The sequence below is a fragment of the Cyprinus carpio genome, chromosome A1 (genome assembly GCF_018340385.1).
Source record: "Cyprinus carpio isolate SPL01 chromosome A1, ASM1834038v1, whole genome shotgun sequence".
Lineage (NCBI taxonomy): Eukaryota > Metazoa > Chordata > Actinopteri > Cypriniformes > Cyprinidae > Cyprinus > Cyprinus carpio.
Genome location: NC_056572.1, coordinates 36,807,249 through 36,834,863, shown reverse-complemented (window position 1 = coordinate 36,834,863; position 27,615 = coordinate 36,807,249). Strand labels below are relative to the sequence as shown.

At 35.0% G+C, this 27,615-nt stretch overlaps 2 protein-coding genes and 1 long non-coding RNA gene across 4 annotated transcripts; 2 read left to right on the top strand and 1 right to left on the bottom strand.

The window, feature by feature from the left end:
* The first annotated feature begins 874 nt into the window (after positions 1-874).
* LOC109053228 (NXPE family member 3-like) lies at positions 875-8,707 on the top strand. Of its 2 annotated transcripts, none has more exons than XM_042764947.1 (9): positions 875-1,175; positions 1,274-1,335; positions 4,299-4,655; positions 4,839-5,254; positions 5,360-5,445; positions 5,960-6,040; positions 6,507-6,710; positions 7,118-7,458; positions 8,230-8,707. In XM_042764947.1, the coding sequence occupies exons 1-9, from the start codon at positions 1,139-1,141 to the stop codon at positions 8,425-8,427; spliced, it is 1,782 nt and encodes a 593-aa protein (XP_042620881.1). In that variant the 5' UTR covers positions 875-1,138; the 3' UTR covers positions 8,428-8,707. The 2 variants fall into 2 exon arrangements, with proteins under 2 accessions (XP_042620881.1, XP_042620892.1); XM_042764958.1 differs by having other exon boundaries at positions 876-1,175; positions 5,360-5,430; positions 8,230-8,700.
* Positions 8,708-17,878: 9,171 nt separating this feature from the next.
* LOC122146428 lies at positions 17,879-18,758 on the top strand. Its single transcript, XR_006160979.1, has 5 exons — positions 17,879-17,964; positions 18,082-18,121; positions 18,305-18,382; positions 18,458-18,517; positions 18,709-18,758. It is a non-coding gene; the product is annotated as an uncharacterized LOC122146428 (long non-coding RNA).
* A 3,121-nt stretch (positions 18,759-21,879) lies between these two features.
* Positions 21,880-26,621, bottom strand: tspan34 (tetraspanin 34). Its single transcript, XM_019070574.2, has 8 exons — positions 26,532-26,621; positions 25,045-25,115; positions 24,509-24,724; positions 24,324-24,398; positions 23,465-23,572; positions 23,215-23,346; positions 22,774-22,866; positions 21,880-22,265 (listed from the first exon to the last, which is right to left on the bottom strand). Exons 2-8 carry the CDS (start codon positions 25,099-25,101, stop codon positions 22,215-22,217), a joined length of 732 nt encoding a protein of 243 aa, XP_018926119.1. The 5' UTR covers positions 25,102-25,115; positions 26,532-26,621; the 3' UTR covers positions 21,880-22,214.
* Between the last annotated feature and the right edge of the window lie 994 nt (positions 26,622-27,615).

Below are 27,615 nucleotides of genomic sequence, written 5' to 3'. Positions count from 1 at the left end.
GTATACTGTGAATTAATACTATGAAGGGTTAATAAAATAATTTGTGTGTTTGCAGATCATTTCTGTATTGGTCGCGTTGCAGCACATATGTTGTCAAACTGATGATGTTTTCTTAATGTACATGTTTTTTTGTGACTCATTACTTATACTGCAGTGCATGATGGGAGTTTTGTTCTATGGTGATACCCAGCATGCAGCGTGAAGCGATTTGTTGATTGTCACTATTGTTGAGATTCTGGTTCTTAATGTCTGTGTGAGTCTAAATAATACAGGAGCTCAACATTTTTTATGCACAACATGGATTCAAGATCATTCAGAATAGCTGTTTACCGCAAGACTTTGGCAATGCAAAACCTAACAGACCAGGCCAACTGAAGATCTCACCATATATAAACAGTTAATATCAGCTCACTATTTATATAAATAAAAAATAAAAAAAACTGATCTCACTGCTTTATAACATTCACTTATAAAGCAAACACCAATCTCCATGATGGTTGCATCGTTTTTAACCAATAAAACTTCAACATCTAAACCCCTGTAAATTCTCAATAAGAGCTTCTCTAGTCGTCTGACAGAAATAAAGTCAGTCTGGTTAGTAATGAGTCAAGCTGCTGCTGCTGTTGTTTGTGGAGTTGTTTAATCAGATCTTGAAGTCAGTTGTAGTTCTTCTGTTTCTCTTTTCTTCAGTAATTCTGTTTGTTAACAGCAGCTGTTCATCACTAATGCTCAATCATCATTTAATTAGTCACTTAATTATCTCATTAACGTTAACTCTGCTCCATTGTTACTTTAACACTATTTAGAGTGGAACCAAATGTTATCCGAATAGAGTTTGTTTTACTCTGGAGATTCTGATTTGTACACTCCTGTTCTTTTTTTCCTGTTTTTTTTTTTTTTTTTTTTTTTTTTTTGCGCCAAACAAAAAACTGCTGAATTTTAGTTCAAGGAGCAAGAATATCTGATTCACTGATCTACATTAATCTAATGTAGAAATCAAACCCAGCCAACCTAAAGAGCAGCTGTATTCAGTCAACTGCATGTCGTATACTTTGTGGAAACTCCTTGTTTTCAGTGCCGTAAGCCCATTTTCTTCTTTTACAAGCTGACCTAAAATAGAAGAACAACAGTCTTGGCCATGGTCATGCCATCCATGGAGAAATCAAATGCACCAGGTAATCTGGCGTTTATGGACATTATTGACCAATAATATGACAAATGTAGTTTCATGTTTTGAAGGATATGGAAATGTAAAATTCAGATGTATTATCAGTCTGCAGGTTAAGACGATATGCATTTCCACTGGCTTGTTTTCTTTGGACATCATTCTGTTTGGTAAGTTTGTAAGACATGTTAAAGCTGACTTTAAAATAATGATCAAATAAATATTTTATTTCTACACAACAAGACCAGTGGTGGACAAAGTACACAAATCAAGAACTTGAGTAAAATTACAGATACGTATAATAAAATATTACTTCAGTAAAAGTACTTCTTTTTCAATTTTACTCAAGTGAAAGTACAAAAGTACTTGATTTTATGTAATTAAGTAAAAAAGTACCGAAAGATAGATTTTGCAATTTTATATAGGCTACTTAATGTAATTTTATATTAGCAATGTTTTTTTTTTTTTTTTTTTTTTTCTTCAAAATACTCACTACATGGAGTCAAGATATATTTGTGTTGTTGATATGGACTACATTGACGAGAGTAATGTTCACTGTGAAGCTTACACTGTGATGTACCTGAGAGAAAACCGATTTGACCATCTGATTTTCACCAGTAAGAAAAAAGTGTTTTAAAGTTTGTTTTGCAGAACTTCACAGTTATGAATGACATGAGATTAAGGCCTGAAGTTACCAAGAACATTTTAAGGAAAATATAACCATTTTCATAATGATTTTTTTTTTCTTACACCCCTGGCCAAATGCCCCCAGAGGGAATCAATTCCCACTTTGATAATTACTGTAGTTCAGTGGTTCCCAACCATGTTCCTGGAGCCCCCCCCCAACACTGCATGTTTTCCATGTCATCAAACACACTTGATCCAAATCATCAGCTCATTAGTAGAGATCCAAGACCTGAAACTGGCGTGTCAGATAAAGGAGAGATGCAAAATGTTGGGGGGGGGCTCCAGGAACGTGGTTGGGAACCACTGCTGTAGTTACCATGTTTTGAACATCACATCCTTTCTTCTTCCCCAGCTGTAATCTATCTAGGTGGTTGAATAAAAATATTTGGACTTTATATCTAAAAATTACCTCAACTTAGCACCAGCAAGCTTGTTAGCTAGACCGTTAGCATCAGCTAACAATATTTACTTAGTTCCAGTATGGTTATGAATAAACATTCATATGTCTACTCGGCTAGTTAATCCAAACAATATGAAAATGTATACTGTTGATACACAATATAAAAACAGACGTCACACAGGGCATGCGTAGCATTTTAATAAAACTGTTAACATTATGGCAGCAGGGAATTTGAATGTGCATGAGTTATTTAATCTGTGTTGTACTGTTTTTTTTTTTTTTTTTTTTTTTTTTTTTTTTTGACCTAAATATGATTTTCAGTTACAATAATTAATCCTGAATTTCAGCATTAATAACTTTTAACAGCATCAGACATGCGCATGCTCAAGATCTCTCGGGTCTTACTTGTGAATTCAGTTCACTGGAGACTCGCACTAAACGGTTCATTTGAATCAGTGAGTTGTTGACTCTAGAACAGCTGCAATTGGATCATTCTAATTCGTGAATTAATCATATGGTGCGATTTGCGATCCGATTTAAAAGGTTCATTCAAAAGACTCAGTTCGTTCATGAATCAGAAACCACTTCTACGTGTCAGAGCACATGATATATTATAAGGAGTAACGATATGTTTTATGAAATGTAGTGAAGTAATCAGACAACGGATGGGAGATTTCCCTCAAGAGCATTTGATGACATGGCTGAGAAGAAAATATTTAAGTGTAGGTATCATTACAGTTTTTATGACCTAGGTGTACATTTTACCAGTTGTTACCTACAGTTTATACAAACATTATAGTCATCGACCAGTGGTTAATATCTCAAACATAATAACAGCGCGTTGAATAATACGATCGCATTATGATTCATTAAATAAATAGAACCGAATGTCAGGGCTTTACTGAGTCATATGTAAACTCAGTATTTATATATAAACCTGTAAATTCATCTGAAACTCACGCACATGTTTTATGTGTTAAAATTGTAATCTGAGTTCAAATGGAACATAGGCAGCATATTCCCCGAACCTTCAGCTCCTGTCAAAAAACAACCAGACCGTTATTTCCGGCGTGATGATTGAATCTGTCCCAAAAATACCTCTCAGTGCGCCCTCGTGGACTCGCGCCAAGGGCCCTATAGGTCTGCACTACATGACGTCACCAAAGTGTGGACTCTGAGGAAGTCCACAAGTCCGGAGTGTGCCATTTGGGACAGGGCCGAAGTTTGTTGTTTTGGGGGCGGAGCAAGGAAGAGTATCTTTTTTTAGTAGGGGTGTGTTTGTTTGGCTGTCCATCTCAAATATCAACACTGTATCAGAAATCGCATTACTGCACTTGTTAGCTGAGATTGAAGGTGTTTTAACACTGGAAAAAGTGTGCTCCCATAATTAAAGGCAGGGTAAGTGTGTGTGTTTTTTTTTTTTTTTTTTTTTTTTTTTTTTTTTTTTAAACGCTTTGGAAAACTGAATCGGGCCGAATAGCAAAAACTTGTAGCCAATCCAAGAAAGGGGCGTGTCTACTCATGATGCGGAGGAGAGAGCGTTCGGTCTACTAGACAGACATTAGCTGAGACCAGCAACAGAAAGATCGAGATAGCGGACAAAAAAACAAGAGGAAAACATCTGTGGAACAAAAGAAGGCTTAAGGCAAGAAGTAGGATCCCTGTAAATGTCGGTGGAGAGAACTCGAGGAGCGGAAGGCCTACGATCGGACACTGAGGTTTTTTTTTTTTTTTTTTTTTTTTTTTTTTTTTTTCCAGATGTCAACATTGTCTACCAGAAATCGCTTACCCTGCCTTTACGTGCTCTCATAATGGGGAAGTGGATGGCATGTTTGACACACAAATATAACTTGCAGTTTGTTGTTGACTTGTTATTTAATGGAAACTCTTTACTAGATGCTTTTGAACTCATTTTGCCAAATGCCTACAGGTCTACATAACTTTTCTAGAAATCCAGAAAGTGTATATATCTACAATAAACATTTAACCTTTGCGCATAGAAATAAAATATAATTTGGTCTGAATGATATCCTGGTCCTCTCTCAGGCTCTGTGGGCATTGAATGATGGGATTTACATAAAACAGTTTCAGCCCCCCAGACCTAAACCAGCTTTCCGAAATAACATTTCATCCATAATATCAGCGGTTGACATGGGAATCAGTGATGAGGAGTGGGAAAGACTACAGAAGGCTCTGGAATGGCCAATTCCAGATCAAGAAATCACTCGCGTGAATCAGAGCACTAGTCCAGTCCACTCAACATTCTCTATCGTGGGACTCAAGGAGAGTTACAAAGTGGGAGAAAAGATCTCTGTTATTATCAGAGCCAGAGACCACAACAAGAAACTGAAAAGATATGGAGGAGACTTTTTCAAAGCAAAACTTTACAGTACAGGACTAAAGGTGTGTATATTTTATAATATTATTTAAAACACTTTTTTTTCATTTGCATTAATTGTTTTTTTTATTTTATTTACAAAATATTACATGTTTAGGTTTAAAAGCTTTAAAAAGTCTTTGCCAACAGACATTATTTTTCTGCATTGCATTATTTTTATTTTTTTTATTTTTTTTCATTTCTCTTGAGCGAGTGTGTACGGGGAGGTTGTGGATCATCATAATGGAACTTACTCGGTTGCTCTTCTTCTGCCCTGGGAAGGTCAGGCACATGTTCATGTACGTCTGGAGCACTCCAGTGAGGTTGTGCAGATTCTTAAAAAATACAGGGATTCTTCATTCCCACGCAGCCACTATAGTGGCTACTTTGAAGGATCAGGATCCAATAAAACCAGGATCAGTGAAGTAGTAGAATGTAATCTTAAGTGGGGTGCAGATGGAAGTTGGAGGAAAGGCGACTGCTGTTGTGAGCACAAGGATATAAGAACAGGGACAGTGTGGCAATGTGAGAGACCGAAGAAACTTTCCTGTGACAAACTGGTTCATCACTCACGAGGACGTTTGGAAAACCCATTAAATCCTTTTGAGCAGCAGCTTTTTACAAAGTAATGATTCAAAGTGAATTTCAGAGTAGTTGCAGAATTGTAAAAAAAAAAAAAAAAAAAATTCTATATTTTGTTTTAATTATTATTTTTTTCTTTCCTCCACAGGAAGTTAACAAATGTTGCTATTAGTGGAGACCAAAAAATTATACATGTCCTTCCCAACACTGCATCCATTGGTATGTTTACATATGGTCAGTGTATATTTTGACCATCTCGTTTCCTGTTTGAATTTTATTTCATTTATTTTTTGCAAATTGGTTTGTGACATGACTATTTAATTTCCTCACCTGGGCGACACTGTAACACCTCTTTCAACTTATGTCAAACCACCTTGTATTCTGTACGGGCTTAATTCGGTCAAGCAGAATAAAATTAGGCACATCACTGTTTGCAAGCTGAATGTTTTTTTTTTTTTTTTTTTTTTTTTTTTTTTTTTTTTTTTACTGCAAGTGGTGTTTATGGTTTGCAAGCGGTTTCAGCGAATGAAATATTTAAGCCATAAATTTCTTCACAATAAAAAAAAAAAAGATAGTGTCAAATTAAAATGTTATATGAAGTAACCTATTTGCAAATCCCATTCCCATACCTTCCCATGTATATCTAGCCTATACAAATATGTATGTATATGTAATGGATTTTTTTTTTTTTTTTGCCATATACATTTTTTGTGTGTGTGTTTTATTGTTTTTGCCTTTCTTGCAATAGGACCGTATGAGACTGGAAGCGAGATTGTGGAACGATTTGGATGTGAACAAGCAAGGTCCTCGAGCCGGGACTCAAACTCAGGTTGCCCGAATCATAACCACGCTACATGATAGACGTGTATTTAAAACATTTATTACAAAAACATATTAATATACAGTATATGCATGCAGATTTTTGTATATGTATTGTTGACGTGGTTACATATAATACCATATGGAAAATCATTATGTAGATATTAAAGTTTGCACATTTGGCTATGAGTTTTTCATGTTATAAACTTAACATAATTGAAAATTACATATGGCCTTACAGGTAACGTGTATATGGTAGTATCATTCTTCTTGTAGGCAATATGTCATGTATTACATTTTCTGTATGGATGTTGTTTTTTATTTTATTTATTTATTTTTTTTTTCATAAAGGAAATGGTCAAAACATACACTGACCACATCAGAGGACAGAGATCATCAAATCAGTTTCATTAGTAGTTACAAAAGTATTCACATAGCTACAACAGTCATTTCAAGTGAATGTTTATTTGTTTTAGGCACGGTGGAGAAATGCAGGTCTGGCATGATGACACCGGTTCCTGCAGGGTTTTATTTGAGAGATGTCTGGAAGTCTTTTGTATGCAACACTCGACAGTTCAGTTCTGCACAAATGGGAAATTGTCTTAAAAACAAGATTGTCTATTTGATGGGAGACTCCACCACGAGGCAGTGGTTTGAATACTTAGAAAGAAACGTGCCAGGCAAGTATGACTCAATTTTCCGTATTCAATTTAAGACTCAATAGCAGGAATGTATCATAAATGAAACAAGAATCTGACGTACAGTGGCCCCACAAAGGATATGTGCACTTAACCCAAATATATATGAATATATTGGCATTAGAGATGAAAATACCAAAAACTTTAGGTAGAATGTTAAAAATGCTTTTCAGGATTTAAACTTAAACTTGATTATACAGGTGAAGTTGGTTCTTTTAAAAAAAAAAAAAAAAAAAAAAAAAAACATGCAGATCTTGTTTACTGAAGTGCCACTTAAAGGTAGAGTTCACCACAAAATGAAAATGCAGTTGTCATTTACATACACACTTGCCATTCCAAAGACTTTCCCAAGCTGCAATATTATAATATTTGTGTCACATCTTTATTAGGCATAAAAAGAATGGACCTCCAGACTCCTCGTACAGGTGGACCCTTGATGGCTGTGGAGTTGATAAATAATATCATTATTCACTGGAGGCCACACGGTGTTCCTTTGCGATTTACTAAAATGCTTATTACTGACCTGCATTATATCAGCAATGATATTGATGAAATAGCTGGTGGACCTCATGCAGTCATTGTCTTCACATTCTTTGCTCACCTGGTTTTTCACCCAATAACATTTTACGTGTATGAAGTTGCCAAAATCCGTCAGTCTGTTGTTGCACTGCTGAGCCGTGCTCCAGAGACCACCGTCATCATAAAGTCTGGAAACACTGCAGGCCTAAAGGTACATGTGCTCTCCTTCCAGTCCTACTTTGTTTTCAACATGAAAATGTGGAAGTTGTTATGGTATTTGCTGTACATGAAAGTCTACAGTGTTGGGGAAGGTTACATTTAACAGTAAAGTATTACAATATTATGCTACTCCATAAAAAAAAAAAAACTAATTGAGTTATTTTTTATGGAAAGTAATACATTAAGGTACCTTTGCATTACTTTTGTCACATGGGCTGAGCTTGCTTATTTGTCTTTAATAACCAATAGCATTTTTGGCAACCTTTCAACACGGGGCAGGAGAAGTGTCAGTGAATAAATGAGAAAAAAGTAACTTAAGTTACTTATTTTAAAAGGTCACTCAGATATGTTGTTGTAAATTTTAAAGTAATGCGTCACTTTACTAGTTACTTAAAAAAATATAATCGGATTACATGACTCGCCTTACTTGTAATGCGTCATCCCCAACACTCAATGTCTAGAACCACCGGGGCTTAAAGATGTGTGCTTTGGTGAAGCTCAAGCAGTAGATCATGGTGCTTGCAACGCCAAAATCATGGGTTTGATTCCCAGTCAAATTAACATGCTTGAACTGACATAATGAAATTTTAAGGCTTTAACACAGATTTTTTTTTTTTTTAAAAAAGGATAATTTTTGGCCGAACCATTATTTCTATTAGAAAGTTTATTGTAATTTCTTTCCATGACAGGAGAGGTATATTATTGTTTGTGTAAGCAAACTTGGCTAAAAAGCTCTTTCTGATTCTGATCTTTATTTTTCCAGAATATTTTTCAAAGTGACTGGCACGTGCTGCAGTTGGACACAGTGATGCAGGAGATGTTCAGAGATATCGAAGGAGTCATCTACTTGGATGTCTGGCAGATGACTTCCTGTCACTATCTAAGTGAAGACATTCACCCAGGACCTGTCATTGTTGCTAATGAAGTCAACATGTTGCTCTCATATGTCTGTCCTATCTGAGGCCTGTTCAAGTTAATTTGGTTGCATAAAGAAAATGGGAAACTAACCTGATCAGGAGAAGGCTAACTGTCAAGATGTTACTTTCTTTAACACTGACCCAATGGAAGCATGATGATAATGCAACCACTGACTGTTTGGCAGGTTACAATATTATTTGACTTTATTAAATACTATCACACAGCAAAATCTCCAGAGTTAAATCAACTCTGCTCAGAGTGCATATTTTCCCAATCTACAGAGAGTTAAAATAACACCGAAGCAGTGTTAAAGTTCATGAGATAATTAAGAGATTAATTAAGTGCTGGTTGAGCATTAGTGATGAACAGCTGCTGCAGAATTACTAAATGAAAGAGAAACACATGAACTAAAACTGACCTCAGCCAGAGGTGGGACTTTCAAGTCTTCAAGTCATATCCCAGGTCCTCAAAGTGTTAAAGGTAATGAGAAAAATAAGAGACTAATCAAATGATGGTTTTGCATGAGTGATGAACATCTGCTGTTATTGAGAATTACAGAGGATCAAATGTTGATGTTTTATTGGTTCAAATGATGTTACCATCATGGAGATCAGTGTTTGTTTTAGTTGGGCTCTTGACCCTTAACGTCTGTGTTAGGTCTCTCTCTGTAGCAATGCATGTGATGTTGTAAAGCAGAGAGATCATTCAATTATTTTGTTTGCAGATCAGTAACAGCTGAATGTCAGAAAATAAACCAAAGAAAGAGACCACTTAATGATGTTCATTTGTCATGAGTTACAGACAGAAAGTGTAAGCTCAAATGCTTCTACAAGGTTAGATTCAGCAATGTACAAACATTTGCTGTGAAACAATATTGCAATTCTCTCACGGACCTTTTCCTGGACTGTGCTTAGCTGATGGAATGACCTCCCAATCTCAATTCGAACAGCTGAGTCTTTACTCATTTTCAAAAAACATCTAAAGACTCATCTTTTTCACCAACACTTGACCAACTAATACTAGCACTTACCATTTCTTTTCTTGTCTATCCTATTCTTGGAAGAAAACAACAACAACAAAAACCTTGCTACATGTACTGTGCTAGACTAACTGAGACTTGTCATGGCACTTGTATACTGTTGTTGTTCTCTTGTTGGTCTGATTGCTTCTATTGTTCTCATTTGTAAGTCACTTTGGATAAAAGCATCTGCTAAATGATTAAATGTAAATGCAATTGCTTAAAAGCAAATTACTTTGACTGAGTAAAGGGGTCAAGGGACTACCTAAAGCAAACCTTGACCACAATTATGGTGGCATTGTGTTGTAGTTTTTTTTTTAGTTTTTTTTTTTTCCTTTTTTTTTTTTTTTTTTTTGTTTTAGTCTGTGGTTAAAGTCAGATGCAGTTCTTGTGTTTCTCTTTCATTTAGTAATTCTGCTTGTTAACAGCAGCTGTTCATCACTAATGCTCAATTAACACTTAATTAATCACTTAATTAGCTCTTTTTTTAACTCTGTGTAGATTGGGACAATATGCACTCAGAGCAGAGTTGAGATTTTGCTGTGCAGTCCAAAAATTTAAGCATAGGCTACAGTATAAAGATTTTCTGTATATGTATATTTTCTGTAAGTTTTTAATGTCGTTGTGCACTACTGGGCCACTGTAAGAAGGAACCCACGGCGAATTACTCTTCCGGGTTCTGAAGTTATTGTTCACCGACTCTATTGGCAGTGCATATAAATGTCTACTTTTAGTCTCTGAAGTTAAAGTTCTACCCTCTGTGCTTATTCCGTGAGCCAGACATCACTGACACAAACACCTCTCCTGCTGATTTTGTTATCATGGACAACGAAACCACTACAAGTCCTGCAAGCACTGCAGTTGTGATGAGATGATCTTCCAGTGTTTGACATTCAGAAATACAGTTCACATGGTTTAAAAAAAGCTCAATAAAAAAATCCTCAATTGTATAGCCACAGTTGTGCGTGTGTTTTTTTATGCATGTGTTTTTGTTGTTGTTGTTGTTGTTGTTGTTGTTAGTATTTGTATTTAATTTAACACCACTGCATCAAAATAATTGGTAAATAAAAAAAAATAATTAAAAAACCATTACGTATGGTAAACAATAATTTAAAGTACACTGCACTTAAACATTAAGCAAAAACAATTTAAAACTTTTTAGTTTGACTTAATTGTTATTTATAATTAATGTTAACTTACATTTTATTAGGTAATCGGTGTCCAGAAATTTTTTTCTGAACTTATCGGATATGACGATGATCTTTGCAGCTGTGTTCACTGTCCGCTGGAGGGTCTTGCGGTCTGCTGCACTACAGTTCACGTACCAGACAGTGATGCAGCTGGTCAGCATGCTCTCTGTGGTCTTACTCATCTCATTATTTAGTTAGTTCTGCAATCTTTAATTCTACTTTGCGCTTCTCTCTGACAACATGAAAATAAAGACAAATTCATTACATAATTAACACTTGCTATCTTATAACACAGCACACTCATTTTTAAGTAGTTTTAATGTCTTTCATTTTGCTCTGCAATCATTCATCCACGTGATGTTTTTTTTTTTTCTACAGAAATAGCAAAACTCAAGTTAGGTCTACGTAAATCATTACATTTATTTTACTAACATGCACCTAAAGCCTCTTCTCAATGCGTCCTCTTTTTCCTTCGCATTGGCGACAGATTAGTTAGCTTTCCTCGAGAGCGTGTGAAATGACTGCTTTCCTCCATGCTTTCAAAATCAAAACCCCTTGCATCGCAGCCAATCCCATCACTGATCATTCACACAGAAAATGCATAGCTTTATGACATAAGGCAAATTACATATGAAATAAATAAGACGGTTGCACAATAAATACATTTCATAAATAAATAAACTGACATTAACTGACATTATAGTCCAAAGGCAGTTACAATACTAACATTTAAATCTTAATTTCTTCATTTCAGGCATTCATAAATTTAGGTATGCACTGATCTTAACCTTTCATTGCAGAATCCGATGCTGATTTTACTTTTTTTAAGCAAAAGAGAAGAAAGAATGAAAATATGAGTACATGAAGAATATGGTTAGTAGCCTGTGTTTTTAGTAGCCTATATTTTAGTAGCCTATATATATTTATTAGCCTATATTTTGATCTAAATTAGACTTTATAATTTCAAAACTTGCATGGTCTGACTTTAGGTGTGTGAAATTAGGCTACATAAATCATACCTAACAGCAGATGGGCTGAATGAAAATGCAAATTCATTCTCTGTCAGCAGGTGGTGCTTAAGGAACAGCAGTGATTGTTTCCTTGATTACCGCTATAAACACTAAATACATTATACAGAGGCAAGATGAAAGGAAAATGTCTCTGGCCTCTGTTAATGCTGTTTACAGATTCTGAAATAAAACCAGGTTGTTCGGTGCATCTCTGCTTAAATTCAAATATTAAAGTGCTTTTATTTTGGTGGTTTGCCAGCAAAAATAAATAAATACGCTGCATGTTTCAGAGTGAAGCGCTGTGGCCCCTATGGATGGACGGCACCCCTAGCATTTTCCTATGCGATGGGCCGGCCCTGACCGTTAATCCGATTTTGTGTTTGTCCAAGTTGTTATGATGATTTATGAGGACTTTCATGTATCACAAAAAACATGGCTGTCATCAGCCAACAAATTTGGATCACCTATTAGATTGGAAGAAAACTTGGTGGGCCTGTTTGCCTCATGGCCCTAGAGTTCTGTGCAAAGTGTGAAAGAAAATAGACAACAAGTTGCACTATTGAGATTTAGACCCTACTCTGATAGCACACATACATCACAGAGCCTCTATTTGACATCTGCATTTACTGTACATCTACATCTGCTAGATATATTTTTTTAATGTTTGCTCATCTGCAGTACGTCTATAGGACGTTTCCAAACACATGTCAAATAGACGTTTAGAAAATGTCTTTAAGATGTTTATGATTTAGAATGAATGTAAAACTGACATCTTATAGATGTCTATCAGATGTTTGTACACAGCAGATGCTTTCCAGATGAAGCGATCTTTAACAGACATCTTGCAGATGTACGTGCAATCCATCACACGTACATACAATATTGATATCATATGTTAAATCTCCTCATTCTGAAAGGCTTAACCTCAAGAACCACTGTTGTCAATCACATAACTCGTTAAATATGTGACATTATTTAAAAAATCAAACAGGCTGTTTGTCAGATTTGCTTGAAAGTGGAAATACATCATCCAGAGACCCTCTTGATGAAAAATTAACAAAAGAATTTTGATCTATTAAACCATTTAGAAGATGTATTTTTGTTGTTTGTTTGTTTTTTATGTGTGTCAGGTATGGCTCATTATGTGTAACATGTATATATGTTGTGTGCACAAAGAAGAACTCATCAAAAACTGTGTACATATGGAGAACCTGTCATTTTGAAGTCATTTTGCTTAGTTTCATGAATGTCTGATGCTCAGAGGGCTCCACTAGAGGAACCTGCAGGATCTTTTTATCAGTTTCCAGCATTGGCTGATAATGAAATGCTTACAACCAATTATTTATTTATTTATTTATTTACTATTAAAATGCACTGGCAATATTTATTTATTTATTTATGTCCAGTATTTTACTGTGAATTATTAGGACTTTTTTTTTTTTATTTTGCAATATATTGCCTTATAGGTATATAGTTATGGTCAAAAGTTTTGGCAGTGATCAATTTTGTGTTTTGCAAAGTCTGCTGCTTAAGCTGTTTTGGTGTTCATTCACATTGTTTATAGATTATTGTGTAGAGTGATCAGATGCACTTAAAATAATTGCTAAAAGCTTTATTGGACAAAAAATGAACTTTTCACAAAAAAAAAAAAAAAATCACTGTTTTTTTTTTTTCTTATCCTGACACCAAATGACCAGCTAACATTAATTGACTAATCATATCAGCAGCAGATGTGAAAGTGCGAATGAGTACTAGTACTAGTCATGTAAAATCACTATCAAACTAATTAGATTATAAGAGCAGACTGGTTGCTATAAAAGGAGGATAGATTATGGCCAGCCCGCGTAGTCGTCTCTCCATAGTGTGTTGTCTCCGTGTTGTTTGCTGGCTTTTCCTCTTATGTTGGAATTTTCCCGCACGTAAATTCTGACCAATCGAAAAGCAGTTTAGGAAATACGTCATGGCCAATGGGTGATGTGGATGTTGTCATGTGACTGCATTTTTGGTTCTTTTCAACTGGTTCGGACCAAAAGCAATCAGTGTGGTGTGAAAAGGAAACCAAAAAAGCTGAAAAATGCTACAATGTATAATTGTTTGCCCTTGGTTCGGACCAAATGAACCGAACTAGAGATGTGAAAGCACCCTTAATATAGAACGGTGATTAAACTGAACGGTTTTAATGCATTGACCTTGTCACACACACATACAGGTGTTGGCAATGTGGTTAACCAGAAAAAATAAAAATGGCATGTCATGTCGAAAAGGTTGCCGACCCCTGATCTAGAACTTCAAGGAGAGAGGTTTGACTGCAGTGAAGAAGTCTTCAGGACGTCCCAGAGTGTCCAGCAAGCGTCAGGACCATCTCCTTCTGAGGAGTCAGCTACAGAATCGTGTCTCCAGCAGTGCAGAGCTTGCTCAGGAATGACAGCAGGTTGGTGTGAGAGCATTTTCCAGCATGGTGGAGCACCATGTCACAAAGCAAGAGTGATAAAGAAGTGGTTTGAAAATCATTACATTGAAATTTTGGATCTGTGGCCAGGCAACTCTCCAGATCTCAATCCCATAGAGAACCTGTGGTCAGACCTCAAAAGGCGAGTGGAGAAGCAGAAGCCCCCAAATTGTGATCAACTCCAAGAACTAATAAGGCAAGAACGCATATTGACTCACTATATATATATATATAATATATATATATATATATATATATATATATATTATTATTATTATTATTATTATTATTTTATTATTTATTCATTTATTTATTTTTTGCCAATAAAAGCCTTTAAAACTTATGATATGCTTATGATTGTTTTTAGGTATACACAAAACACAAAATTTATGTCTCTGCCAAAACTTTTGACCATGACTGTATTATATGGCAACATATACTCATAAAGGGCAATATATGTCCTATATTACATTTCTGTATGTGATATATCAACTTTGCTGCATTACTATGAATTTGTCTGTGGTCAAAATGACACCATCCACTTTTACAAAATAAATGTTTCAAAATAATTCAGAAAATTTACTGATTTACTCAGAAACAGAATGAAAGACATTCAAGAAAGAGAAAGAGTTTAATTTGTCTTCGATTCAAGTCTGAGCCTGAGCACTTATGTAATCTATATTTTAAAAAGTTTTACTTGATGCTTTTGTTTATAAAATTCTGTCGGAAATTTGTGAGAATCATGTGGGCAGGAGTCAAGAAAGAGGAAGGAAGATTATTGTTTGCGCAAGTGTTTCAAAATAAACAATGTAAAGCTTGAGAAATTCATCAGTTTAATGGCTGCTGGAGATCAGACTCACCAGAACACGGTAAGAGTTACTCTGATTAATATGAGAATATAATCTGATTAATACTGTTGTAGAAACCACTGATTTACTCGATAGGAAATATTCTCATTGAAAACTGCTTTATGGAAATGTTTTTGAAGTTAAAGACTTCAAAACTAAAGACTGTTTTTCTCATGATGTGTGTGTTATATCGGTCTTGTAGTGACATCAGTCAGAATGGCTCCTCCTCTTTCTCTGGTGATTCTGCTCGTGATTCACAGTGAGTCAGTCAAACTTTCTGAAATGAACTTGTTCTTTATGACTTCATTTAACTGGGGGTCTGCAAATCACTGGACCCCCTGTTTAATGTTTCACAAACTTTTTTTTTTTTTAATTATTAATGAAATATACAATTTTAGACAGAGCTGAGGTAAAAAAATAATAATAATAATAATAATAATAATAAAAAAATAAAAATTACCTAAATATCTCCCTAAACCTAAAATATTCCATGTTAAATTAAAATTATTGTAAAAGTTGAGAGCATAAAGTTTTGAGACATCATGAGCAAGGAGATAATAATTTTGGGTGAATGATCCCTTTCATGTGTGTTTCAGGAGCTTACGGTCAGTATGAGTGGGGAGTGAAATACAGAGATTCACACATCTGTGCACTAAAGAACTCATCAGTGATAATGAGCTGCACTTATTCATACCCTACTGAATATAAGATCATGAAACTGTTCTGGACCAAAAACCCTAGAAAGGGTGAAGAGTCTCCAGATCTGTCTGAGGATCCTGAATACAGTCAGAGGCTTCAGTATCTGGGAGACAAACAGCAGAACTGCACCATCAGACTGAGTCATGTGACACAGAAAGACGAAGACGAGTACTGTTTCAGATTCATCACTGATAAACCTGATGTGAAATGGATTGGTTATCCGGGAGTGAATCTTACTGTCACAGGTGACTTTCATGAGGCTGAGCTCTTCTTCTGTGCATTATGTTGAATAATAATCAGTGTATGACAGCAGCACTAGATATAATGTGTGTGTTGTGTTCAGATCTTCAGGTGGAGGCTCCTGAGAGAGTGACAGAGGGTCATAGTGTCAGTCTGACATGTAAAAGCAGCTGCACTCTGACTGACAGAGCAACATTCATCTGGTACAGAAACTCACAGCCATTAACTGAGAGAAGAGACAGAAACAATCAACTCCTGCTGCAGTCAGTCAGAAGAGAGGATGCAGGCAGATACAGCTGTGCTGTACAGGAACACAATCACTATCTCATATCACCTGATGTGCAGCTGAAAGTCATGTGTGAGTATCTACTTTATTTGGTGTATTTACCTTTTTCTTTAAAGGTTCCAGATCATGTTAAGTACAAGGACAAACATTGTGGGCTCCACCTGCTGTAAAAAATAAAAAATAAATTAATAATAATAATAATAATAATAATAATAATAAAACAAAAAAACTTTTTGAATTATCAATTTCCACTGACTCAGTTTAGTCATGTTTACTTAGAATATTAAGTATTTCAACTTGACAAACTTACGAAAGTAAATATGAACCAGCGTTAAGTTTTTAAAACCAAAGCTCAAGTTCACTTAACCTAATTTGACTTATTTTCTTAGTTTAACCAAATAAATAATTATTTCACTATATAAAAATAAATGTATATATTTTTTTACTTTTCTTTAATCTCATTTAAAATGATTTCTATTGCAAATAATAAGTGAACTGATGAAACGACTGCAAATCAAATCAATTAAATTTCTCAAGATTCCAACTAAACTCTATAAGTTCAAATAACTAAATAACTAAAGTAAACTAAAGAATTGATTGGTTATTTCATATTAAGTTGAAAATTAGCTTGTGTTTTACTCACCCTCAAAGCATCCTAGGTGTATATGACTTTCTTCTTTCAGAAGAATCCAGTTGGAGTTACATTAAAAAATTGTCCTGGCTATTTCAAGCTCTCATTGCAGTTAGCAGGTGTTGCAGCTGAACAGTTCACATGTCGTCAAATAAAGCTTGTGCATTCATAAAAAATGTGCCACAGACAGCTGCGGGGGATGAATAAAGGCCCCGTGTAGTGAATCCATGTGTTTTTGTAAGAAAAATATCCATATTTCAAAAGTAATAAACACTTTTCTCTCACACTCGTTTTCTGTCATATGCGGATCCGTTCTGGCGGATGACAGTCTCCTCTTGGTTTATATCGAAATCCTCCAACAGTTTTCTTTACAAATCCTTGGTTTGTACTTCTAATTCATGACCGGGGTTTTGTTTTGTTTCCTATCCGCTTTCGTCACTAATCATGCAACGCCGACGTCTTACGTAATCCGCTGGAACTGCTTCAGTGTATGACAGTCAGCGCAAGTAAGAGAAAAGTGTGAAATATGGTTATTTTTCTTACAAAAACACATGGATTCACTACAGGGGGCTTTATTCATCCCCCGGAGCTGTCTGTGGCATGTTTTATTATGAATGGCGCAAGCTTTATTTGACGACATGTGAACTGTTCAACTGTAACACCCGCTGACTGCAACGATATAGCTTGGAATAGCCAGGACAATTTTTTATATAATTCCGACTGGATTCGTCTGAAAGAAAAAACTCATATACACGTAGGATTCTTCGAGGATGAGTAAAACACAAGCTAATTTTCATTTTTGGGTGAAGTAACCCTTTAATATTCTAAGTAATTGAGCCCATGTAAAAAGATAAGTCAGGTTAAGCAAACAAAAATTTTAACAGTTTTGTAATTAACGGCTATGACGTTCAGTAACAGGTTCTTATGACTTTCTTAACAGTTCACAGTCACATCTACAGTCATTTAATCACTTAGACAAATATTTTGAGTACAGTAGTGTCAGAGATCAGATGCTGTTACTGTCACAGGTGAAGCTTTTATTAACACACTCCTGTATCTTCACATCATTCATCAGTTTGTTAATTATGATGATCTTCATCTTTCAGTTCATCTTGGTGCTGATAGGAACGTGATTGTGATCGCAGCAACATCTGGAGGATCATTCATCATCATTATAATCATCATCATCATCATCATACTATTTATAATGTAAATAAAATAAAGAGTATATAAACAATTCACTTTCAAACTAATACAGAAGGATGTATGATTATTAACTGTATATTAAAGAATGAAATTACTTGTTTGAGTTTCATTTACTGGCAGGAAATGGATAAAAAGAAGATCTACTACACAAGAGTATGAGGTGAGATGATCAAAGAACCAGAGATAAGCAAGAAACATCTGCCCTCATTATACAGAGTAACCTTACAAAATACGTCATCACCTTTATTAAACCATATTAAATCATAGTTTGTCAGAAATTAAGTCACATTAAATACAATCCAAACAAACACACATATAAATATCCTTTACTGTTTCCCTGTAGACCAATGATCCCAGTGCAAGCTCATATGCAGCTCTTGACCTCAAGTCCAGATCTGATGACCTTTACAACACACTCACAGTAAGTGAAATACAAAAAACTTGTGCACTCAAAAGTTAGGTGATATATCAAATAATCAATGTGTTTGTCACATAGACTGTCCCTCCCACACCTGCTGTTCAGCATTCAGGATCTTCTGAATATGAGAATCTGTCAGTAAGTAGGAGATCCTCAGGTCTTCTCAATATAAGCAGTAAAAGTCCTCACTACTAGTCACTAGATACTCTACAGCCAATCAGTTGCAAAGTAAACTAGATGAGTAATTTCACCAACATCTAACATGCATTTATTATTATTATTATTATTTATCTGTGTAATGTGTTTTTTGTGTCTTATTTCTGTTGTAGCCATATCGCAAGACGCCACAGTAAGATAAAGCACAAATTAAAGATGCGGCTTTACTAAATTTTTGTCACGTTGCTGGACACCCACATTGTGTGAAGGCAATAAAGTCAGTCTGGTTAGTAATGAGAGAAGATGCTGCTGCTGCTGTTTGTGGAGTTGTTCGAGCCTCCTCTTTTGAGATCTTCAGAGATTTCGTCTTCTTTGATATCAGTTGATTTTATCTAAAGCTGTGGCTGAAGTCAGTTGTAGTTCTTGTGTCTCTCTTTCTTTTGGTGATTCTGCTTGTTAAAGGGATGGTTTACCCAAAAATTTAAATCTGATGTTTATCTGCTTACCCCCAGGGCATCCAAGATGTAGGTGACTTTGTTTCTTCAGTAGAACACAAACCAAGATATTTAACTCAAACCATTGCAGTCTATCAGTCTTATAATGTAAGTGGATGGGAATCATGGCTAAAATCTGACAAAATCTATGTATTGATGATTAAAAAATGAATACACAAAACCAAATTAAATGCTGTGGCTCGTGATGATACATTGATTTGTAAAGACACAAAATGAGCCAGCCATGCAGCCACACTTCACTTCACTAATATAGCTGTTTTTACAGTTATCCTTATAGTTATTGTCATTGGTCGGTTTTTATCCATATTAAAATATATATATATATATATATATAGAGAGAGAGAGAGAGAGAGAGAGAGAGAGAGAGAGAGATAGATCTAAGATCTAAGATCTAATGATTCAAGTCCTTTCACACCAACCAGAAATTTGAAGTGTATAATTTATTATTGTATTAATTCATAAATCCACATTATTTCTTTCAGCTTGACAGACTGTAGTGTTCTCTGTCTCTCTGTGGGTGGAGCCCTGAATGATTGACAGCAGTGTCTTGATTAACATTTTTTTATTTATTTTAGCAGATGTTTAATCCAAAGTGACTGAAAAATTATGAACATCACAACCAATTTATCAAAAGAGTTATCAATTGCTGCACGAAGGTTTGGAGTGCCAGGTTTAAAGTAGATTAAATCAAACTAGAGCAGAAGTAAAGTGCTGAAATTGTGAGAGAACAAGATATGTGATGCATATTACAAAATATACAGTATATACTGTATGTGTGTTCGCAGAGGTGTGTCCTCAGCATGATGTGTTACTGAAATGACGAAAGGACTGAGAACATGGATAGAAAGTTCAGTGAATTGATATGTGTATAGTCATCGAAGTGTGTTTTTCATTTACATTTTGTATTTGTTTTCTTTATTTGTATGTGCTGTGGTGTTTAAGTTTTAAGCCTCATTGTTAATGTTTTCAAGGCAGAAAATAAAGCTTTTATATTGCAATAGTTTACAGTAAACCCCCACTGAAATCCGGTTGACCACCCCAGGTGCCCCACTTCCATCTCAGGTTTATTCATAAGAATAATATTATATTTAAAATGAAATGCTATGGGACATAACCCTTATAGTACAGACTAGGCCTAGTATAAAATATGTTCTGTCTCATTCTGTGATTAGAAGTCACATCGGATCACAGAATGTTATTTAAAACACTCGACTGACATCATAGGGTTAGTTTGGAGCTTAAACACGGTTTTAATCAAATAAATTCTAGTGTTTTGATGCTATACTAATCTAACATGCTAGCTAGCCCTTGCATTAGATTACACCAACAAAATGAAGCTATAGGTTAAAGCAAGCAGAAATAACATTTTAAGGTAACATATGCAGCTTAACACTTTTTAATACCGTAGATTTCGCATGGTCTAAAGATTTGGAATATTACTCACCAGTAACCGACACAATCATTTTTATTTATTTATTTGTTTTGTTTTGGACTTTACCTTCTGCATAAAATCTACTTCTGTGTTTCACTGTCTACTAGGGCTGTACGATTAATCGAAATGAAATGGCAAAGGTGATAAATCGTGATTAGGCAGAAGCTGCGATTGTCATGCATATCTTTCAGTGAAGCACCGTTCTGTGATCAGCAGTAAATCTCCATCCAAAGGCCAGAGGGCGCTCTTGCGCTGAAACTCCAAATACACCTTGCAGAAGAAACCCAGGAAATCCCTATAGCAGTAGCTGAATAAACAGATTTAACTGCTTTCATTAATTCAACGTGACTAATAAACACACGACTACACAATATATGGTTTATCTGAGATCGTCTTATCACTTTTATTATAATGAAGTATATAATAATGCAATGCTGATAGACATAGCCTTTATCACTGCTTAGAATACAATAAAATATGTTGTGTGCCTTATTCTGATGAAGGCCCATCATCTGACAGAAGGATTTATTTCAAACACTCAACTGACGTTATGAAGTGAGTAAAAACATGTTATTAAATGTGATATTTTCACGTGCTTTCAGATGGAGCAGCATTTACTACACAGAGCCCTAGTTCACTGAGAAGCTACGCAAATAGCTTTCATAATCGCAGAATGATTTCTTTGATTTTATAAACTGCAATTATGAACAGAATTTTGCATAGCTTGTCAGTGAAATATGGCTCTGTGTAGTAAATGCTACTTCATCTGAGCGCACTTGCTGGAGATTTACTACTAATCCCAGAAACGGCTTTACTGACAAGATGCGCATGACAATTGCATTCAATTAATTGTGCAGCCCTACTGTGTATTGTCATGCTGATGCTACTGTGAAGGAGCAAGGAGACGAAGGAGCGAGGAGACAAGGGCACATTTAAAACTAAAGTCTTTATTTCACCAAAGGCACGCACACAGGATGGACAAACAATACCAGACGCAGGACTCAGGAAACACGGGGCTTAAATACACATAGAACGTAATTGGGACACACCTGAAATCAATGAACAATCAAACTAAATGGGAAAAGGAAAACCAAATGTGGACACAAGGAAACACAGGAGAAAACTAGGACATGGAACACGTTCAGGAGGAAAACAAACACACAGTAATTCATGGGTGTGACATGTACTGTGTTGGTGTGGCATGTATTGGTGGGTGTGTGGTGTACTTTGTTGAGGAAATCAAGGGTTAGGCTATGATGTGTAGGTGTGGTCATTCGAACGAATTCCGGTGAGTAATTAATGACAAGGCTTCATATCATTAACTAGCTATGATGTGAAACATTCATTTTAATTTATGCTTCAGTTTTTTTTGTTTTTTGAGTTATTATATGATATTTGGGGATGTAGTTGTTTTTGTTGTTTTTTTATGTATCAAAGATAGTGTAGAAAATGATGTATTGATCTATAATGAGCTGTAGTTTTCAACACAACATTGTTTTAGATATTAAATGTTTGCAGTCAGGATCATATCTTGACCAAAATATGCTTGTACTTGAGGTTAAAAAGTAAAAACTGATTTAAAAGAGAACAAAATATCTCAAAGATTTTAGCGCAAATGTCATTCATACATGCAGCAGATATTTACACAACTCCAGATAAAATATTGAATAGTTACATTTCACAGTAAACAATGATGTACTGTAAACAGAAATGTCTGTAGTCAGTTCTGGTGTCATTTTCCTACATTCTTGTAGAGGATCATGGAAACAACCATTGCTGCAATCTGTGAAGGAACAAATTAGGCACAATATTGTATAGAATAGATCATTTGCAGTAATAAGAAAATGGATACTTAATCTTTGTTTTTTTTTTTTTTTTTTTTTTTTTTTTTTAATCTATATTGGTTGCAAAACTACGTTTTTATTTTATAACTAATCTTTTATTTTAGTTGGTTTAACCAAAGTGGCCGTCTTTGTGCCAAATTTTGCTTATATGTGTAAGGAAACCTCAATATCTAATCACAGGATGGTCTGTGGAACAAAAACTGGCAAACCTTTAAGAAATATAAGCCAGACCTTTCCTAAAATTCATCCAAATAAATATCAAACCAATTAAAATACAATGTAATGCATAAAGCTATGCCAGTAATTCAGACCATCAATTCTACTGTATCACATACTGAGATGTTGATCATCTTTTGTCAATGGGTGCATAATAAGGAATGTTAGTCTGCATAGAAGATCTTGCATGTGCTGAATTTCTCAAGTTGAAAGTAAAAATGAAGCAAATACCTCTAAAGCCGCAATTCCCAAAGCCACGCCAGCCAGCAGAACTGCATTGTCCTCAACCAGATTCACTAATGCCTGGAAGCAGCCCACGACAATCTACAACAACGGCAAAAACACACTGATCAAATGCACACATCAGTACAATGTCTGCATTTGCTTACACAATTATTTGTACTTCCTTTATCATACCACAGCTTTGTTTCATTTTGATGTCCTTAATGCACAATTATGGTTGGTTGCATTTTATTTTATGCATTTATAATTTGCAACCTACTAGCATAAACAACACGTCTTTCATGCAAAAAAAGCCGCATTGGTTTTTCACAAAATTAAATTAATGCCATTCAGTGAGGCTATGGGATTGTCATGCATTCATACATTTCATTAAACACATTCAATTCAGCTTTGGTAGTAAGTTTGAGCACAAAGTGTTCTGTAACATACATCTGTTTTTGCTGCATTTTCATTACAGGGTCCAGAACTGCTAGTGCAACACGTGTCAGGATACAATGATGTTGTATTTACGAACTGAGAGCCCATGAAGTCAGTGTAGTTTTTATATCCGCAGCATTTCAGCTAGAAAAAACAAAAAACAAAACAACAAAAAAAAAAAACACATGCACATTACAAACAGTTTGAATTATTAGGGATACTAATATTAGAAAACTGCTTGACATGATGGCTGGTGCTGTACCTCATTCATAGTGCTATTCCAGACTGAAGTGAAACTCTCATCACTGCCATAGTTGTCCTCAATGCTTTTAGCAACTGTTTCTTCAATTTCATCCAGAAATTTCTGAACCTGGAATGAGGTTAAAATTCACCTTCAGCCTCTGATTTTACAGACTAACTCTCTGCTGTACTTGTAAAGACAGATTCATTTCAACCATACAAGATTATGGAATTGTAAACAGATCAAATAATAAGGTGTATGTGGGTTTTAAATGTATTTTTGTACAAATAAGCCATGCATGCTGTATATTGTATAGCCAATATGAACTTGGTCATGAAAAATGTATTTATTCAAATTAATTTTAAGCTCACATCTTTTAAGGCTCAAATTATTATTTTAAGCTCCTTTGTATAACATGATTACTCTTTATTTTTTACTTTACTACATAGGATTTTTGAGTTGCTAAGAAAGTATTTTGCATTTGTGTTATTCCTGTTAGCTCCCGTGCTTACGAACTGCTTTGAAATATGGAAATTTCTATAATTTTGTCTAGATATCTTTAAAATAACCTGGAGATTGTTCTTTGTACGTGCAGTCCCCATAAAATTATTTTCAAAAATACTTATTCAATAATAATAACAACAACAAAAGCATTTATGCAGAGGTGTAGCTACATGATGGCCCCTGATTGAAGCTTAATTGGCAAATTTGAAAGTTGTACATTTAAATAAATGTGTTACTTGCTCTTTCCTTAAAATTAGTTGTGAAATTAGTTTAAAAAAATAAATAAAAAAATTGAGTGAAAATTGTAAATCCAATTTTTTTTTTATTTTTTTTTTTTTTTTTTGCTTTTGTTCTGGTATGGTGCATCAGATCTCACCAAAGGCTCAAAGACGAAGAGCACTACGGCCGCTGCCACCTCCACGAGGAAGATAATGAGCACAATGGTGAAGAACTAGGAGAAAATTTGAGAAATTAATATTTTTGTCTGCATCTAAACTTTTGAGAGTGAAACACTCAGAGCAGCTTTAGCTGAACACATTTGACGGAAACAGGCTCACTTACCGAGAGCAGCATGCATTTGCTTTCCTTTACGGCCCCACAGCATCCCATGAAGCCCACGAGCGTCAGAAACGCTCCCACGCCGATCAGCAGGTAGCCGATGTTTGCCAGCTGTGCCAGTTCAGGCGGCGCGTCTTCTATGTGGTCTAAAAAGCCCAGAAGAGAGACTCTGTCTACTGCCACCCAGATGCCCACCGCCAATATGGCAGCGCCTGCCAGCTGCAACAAGGAAGAGGAGGATGGAGGAAAACTGTCATTTTACAGTTTAATGTGGCAATATATTGATTTGAGTGTGGAAACATGAGTGATCTGGGTGAAGGAGCTTTTATTATATTCCTTATCTGATAAGAGTTACCGTAGCTCAGTTTACAAGAGGCCTTTACAGCAGAAGTAGTTAAGCGATAAGAGTCATAGATTTAAGCTCTGTGCTATTTAGAAATAATTAAAATGGATGCACTGGTCATTGGAAAAAGCAGTCATAAAAAAAATTGGGTCAAGGAAACCTGGAAAGGCCCGTCTTCAACAAAGATCATACTTACAAAGATGATGCCGTTGAAGACGAACATCATAATTTTGAGAAAACCCTTGCAGCACATCTTGGCAGATTTTCCTTTCCCAAAAAAAAAGACATGTTATTATTATTATTATTATTATTATTATTATTATTATTATTATTATTTATGTATTTATTGATGTACAAATGTCTTTAGAAAAGCAGGGGTATAAAAACTAATCTTAATAATATGTCAAAAATGATGATTGTTTTATTATATATTTATTTATTTATTTATTTAATTATTTATTTATACATCTATTCAGCAAGAATGCATCAAAAATGACTAAATTTTCTAACACTAATGACCAAACATTATTCCAGTATCATTAGAAGAACATTCAAATAGATTGATCAGATTCATCTGTTCTTTAATGTTCTAAAAACCTTATTATCCATCATGGAATGTTTTTCTAAAAAGTTTTAGTTGGATGTTTGTGTAACATTTTTTACTTATTTCAGAACGTACAGAGAACATTAAAAATAAAATTCCCATAATGTTTGCAAAATGTTGAAATGGAATGTTCCCTTAACATTTGTACAAAACCAAGAAAAACACATAAAAATTATGGGATTTTTGTGAAAATTAAGGAAATGTTGTTTTTTAATTTTTTTCGGGTTGTATCGGGAACATTAGCAAAATTATCTTAGAACATATTTTTAAGACATAATGTAATAAAAGTGTTCTATTTCAAATATATATTTTTATTTATATATTTTTATTTTTTTTCCCTTTCTATTCATCAAACAATCCTGACAAAATGAAGCATTACAATAGGAGTGAAATGTAACCTGGACAATAATGTGATTAACAGTTATGCATCAGTCTATAGATCGTTAAAAGTGTAGCTGTTGTATCGCCGTCTTCTCTGAATCGACGTCAGAGCTGTAAAGAAGTGCACTGTTAAAAAACCATAAAAAGAAGCTAAGCACCACTTCTGGGAAAATAGAAACCTGTGTCTGAAGAGCTGCTAGTGAGCGCTAACTAAAGATTAATGGACAGCTTCTCTACTTCCTGCTAACAGGCACTGGAATGAGTAAATACAGCGTTATCTGGTTCTGGGAAATATTTGACTAATGAAGGAGATTCTGATGTTGTCAAGATGGTTTGGTTCCTCAATATGTGGTGACGCTCACTGGAGGAGGTTATTTGTTAGCATTATTTTGGTGATTCTCTATAAATTGCATTGGTTTCTGACTCACTGTGTGTGTGTGTGTGTGTGTGTGTGTGTGTGTGTGTGTGTGTGTGTGTGTGTGTAAGAGAGAAGCAGTCAGAGCTATTGAGTTTTTTCCTATTAGTTGATTTGTATAAACATGAATGTATCGCTCTTCTTACAAATCTACAATTATAAAACCTAAACATTTCCAATGATAATTTTAACGCTGAAAATCACATGATTGTTTGCTCGATGAAAGTTAAATAATATCTCAGGTATGCTCAGTATGTGAAAGAACAGATGAAAGCAGGCTTACCTGTCCACAGGTGAATGGTGCTCTCGGGTGTGTGGGATCAATCTGAGGTCTCAAACATCACCAGACTGAAGTATATGCTGGGGGCGGGGCTTAAACTAAAACAACGTCTCATGTTTTTTTTTATTTTTTTATTTTTTCCCAGAATGACTTCCTTATGGATGGAGCTTTTATGGCATGATAAGTTTAAATTGAAGTCAGCTGATGATACAGTCATGGAAATATTATGTGTGTTGAAATAGACCTTTGTACTGTCTGGAGAAGAAAGAAGGAGAAGGAAACTCCTGTAGGCCACCAAACCAAAAAACTCCAGCTTCAGGGACAGTTGTTCATTATTTTATTAAAATACCTATCTAGCATCTGTCTGTCTGTGTGTCTACCTAAAAGTTCCTTGTTAATTTCCTTTTTCTTTTTCTTTTGTCCTTTTTTTTTGTTGTTGTTGTTTTGTTTTTTTTGCCACAAACTAAGGAACTCACTCAGAGAGGGGAAGTTAAATCATGGTGGTTTACCATGTTGTGTTTCAGAGCTCTGTGTGTGCCCTGATCTCATTATTTGTCATTCAGGCTTTAAGGAGCTCGGTAAGACAGACTTTTGATATCTCTTTGTTCTTTTGTTTCTAAGTGTCTGTATTTTTTTTTTTTTTTTTTTTTTTTTTTTTTTCATTCAGTCAACATCAGTGTCAGCAGTGAGGTAAGCTGAGCCAGATTTTATGGAGGTAAAGTCTTCAGACAAGAAGAAATGAGACTGATAAAAAGCATCATACTGATAAACTGATAAAAAGCATAAAATGCTGTATAAATAAACATTATTCACTTCTTGATTCAAGGTGCGTTGGTTTATATTTACTTGTCTGCTTTTTAGACTATTACATTTGTAAACATACAATGGATTTCCATCCTCTACTATTGAAGATCTGGGTCAGAGTTAAACAACAAAATATATACATAAAAAGAATTTGAAATTATGTTTTTTTCTAGAAATTAAAGTGCCTCTATTCAAACTGGTATAACATTTTATTGTCAGAAGTTTAATAGATACAGGTAGTCACCCAACTTGTCCTGGGTTCTTCCCTTCTGCTGGTTGACTG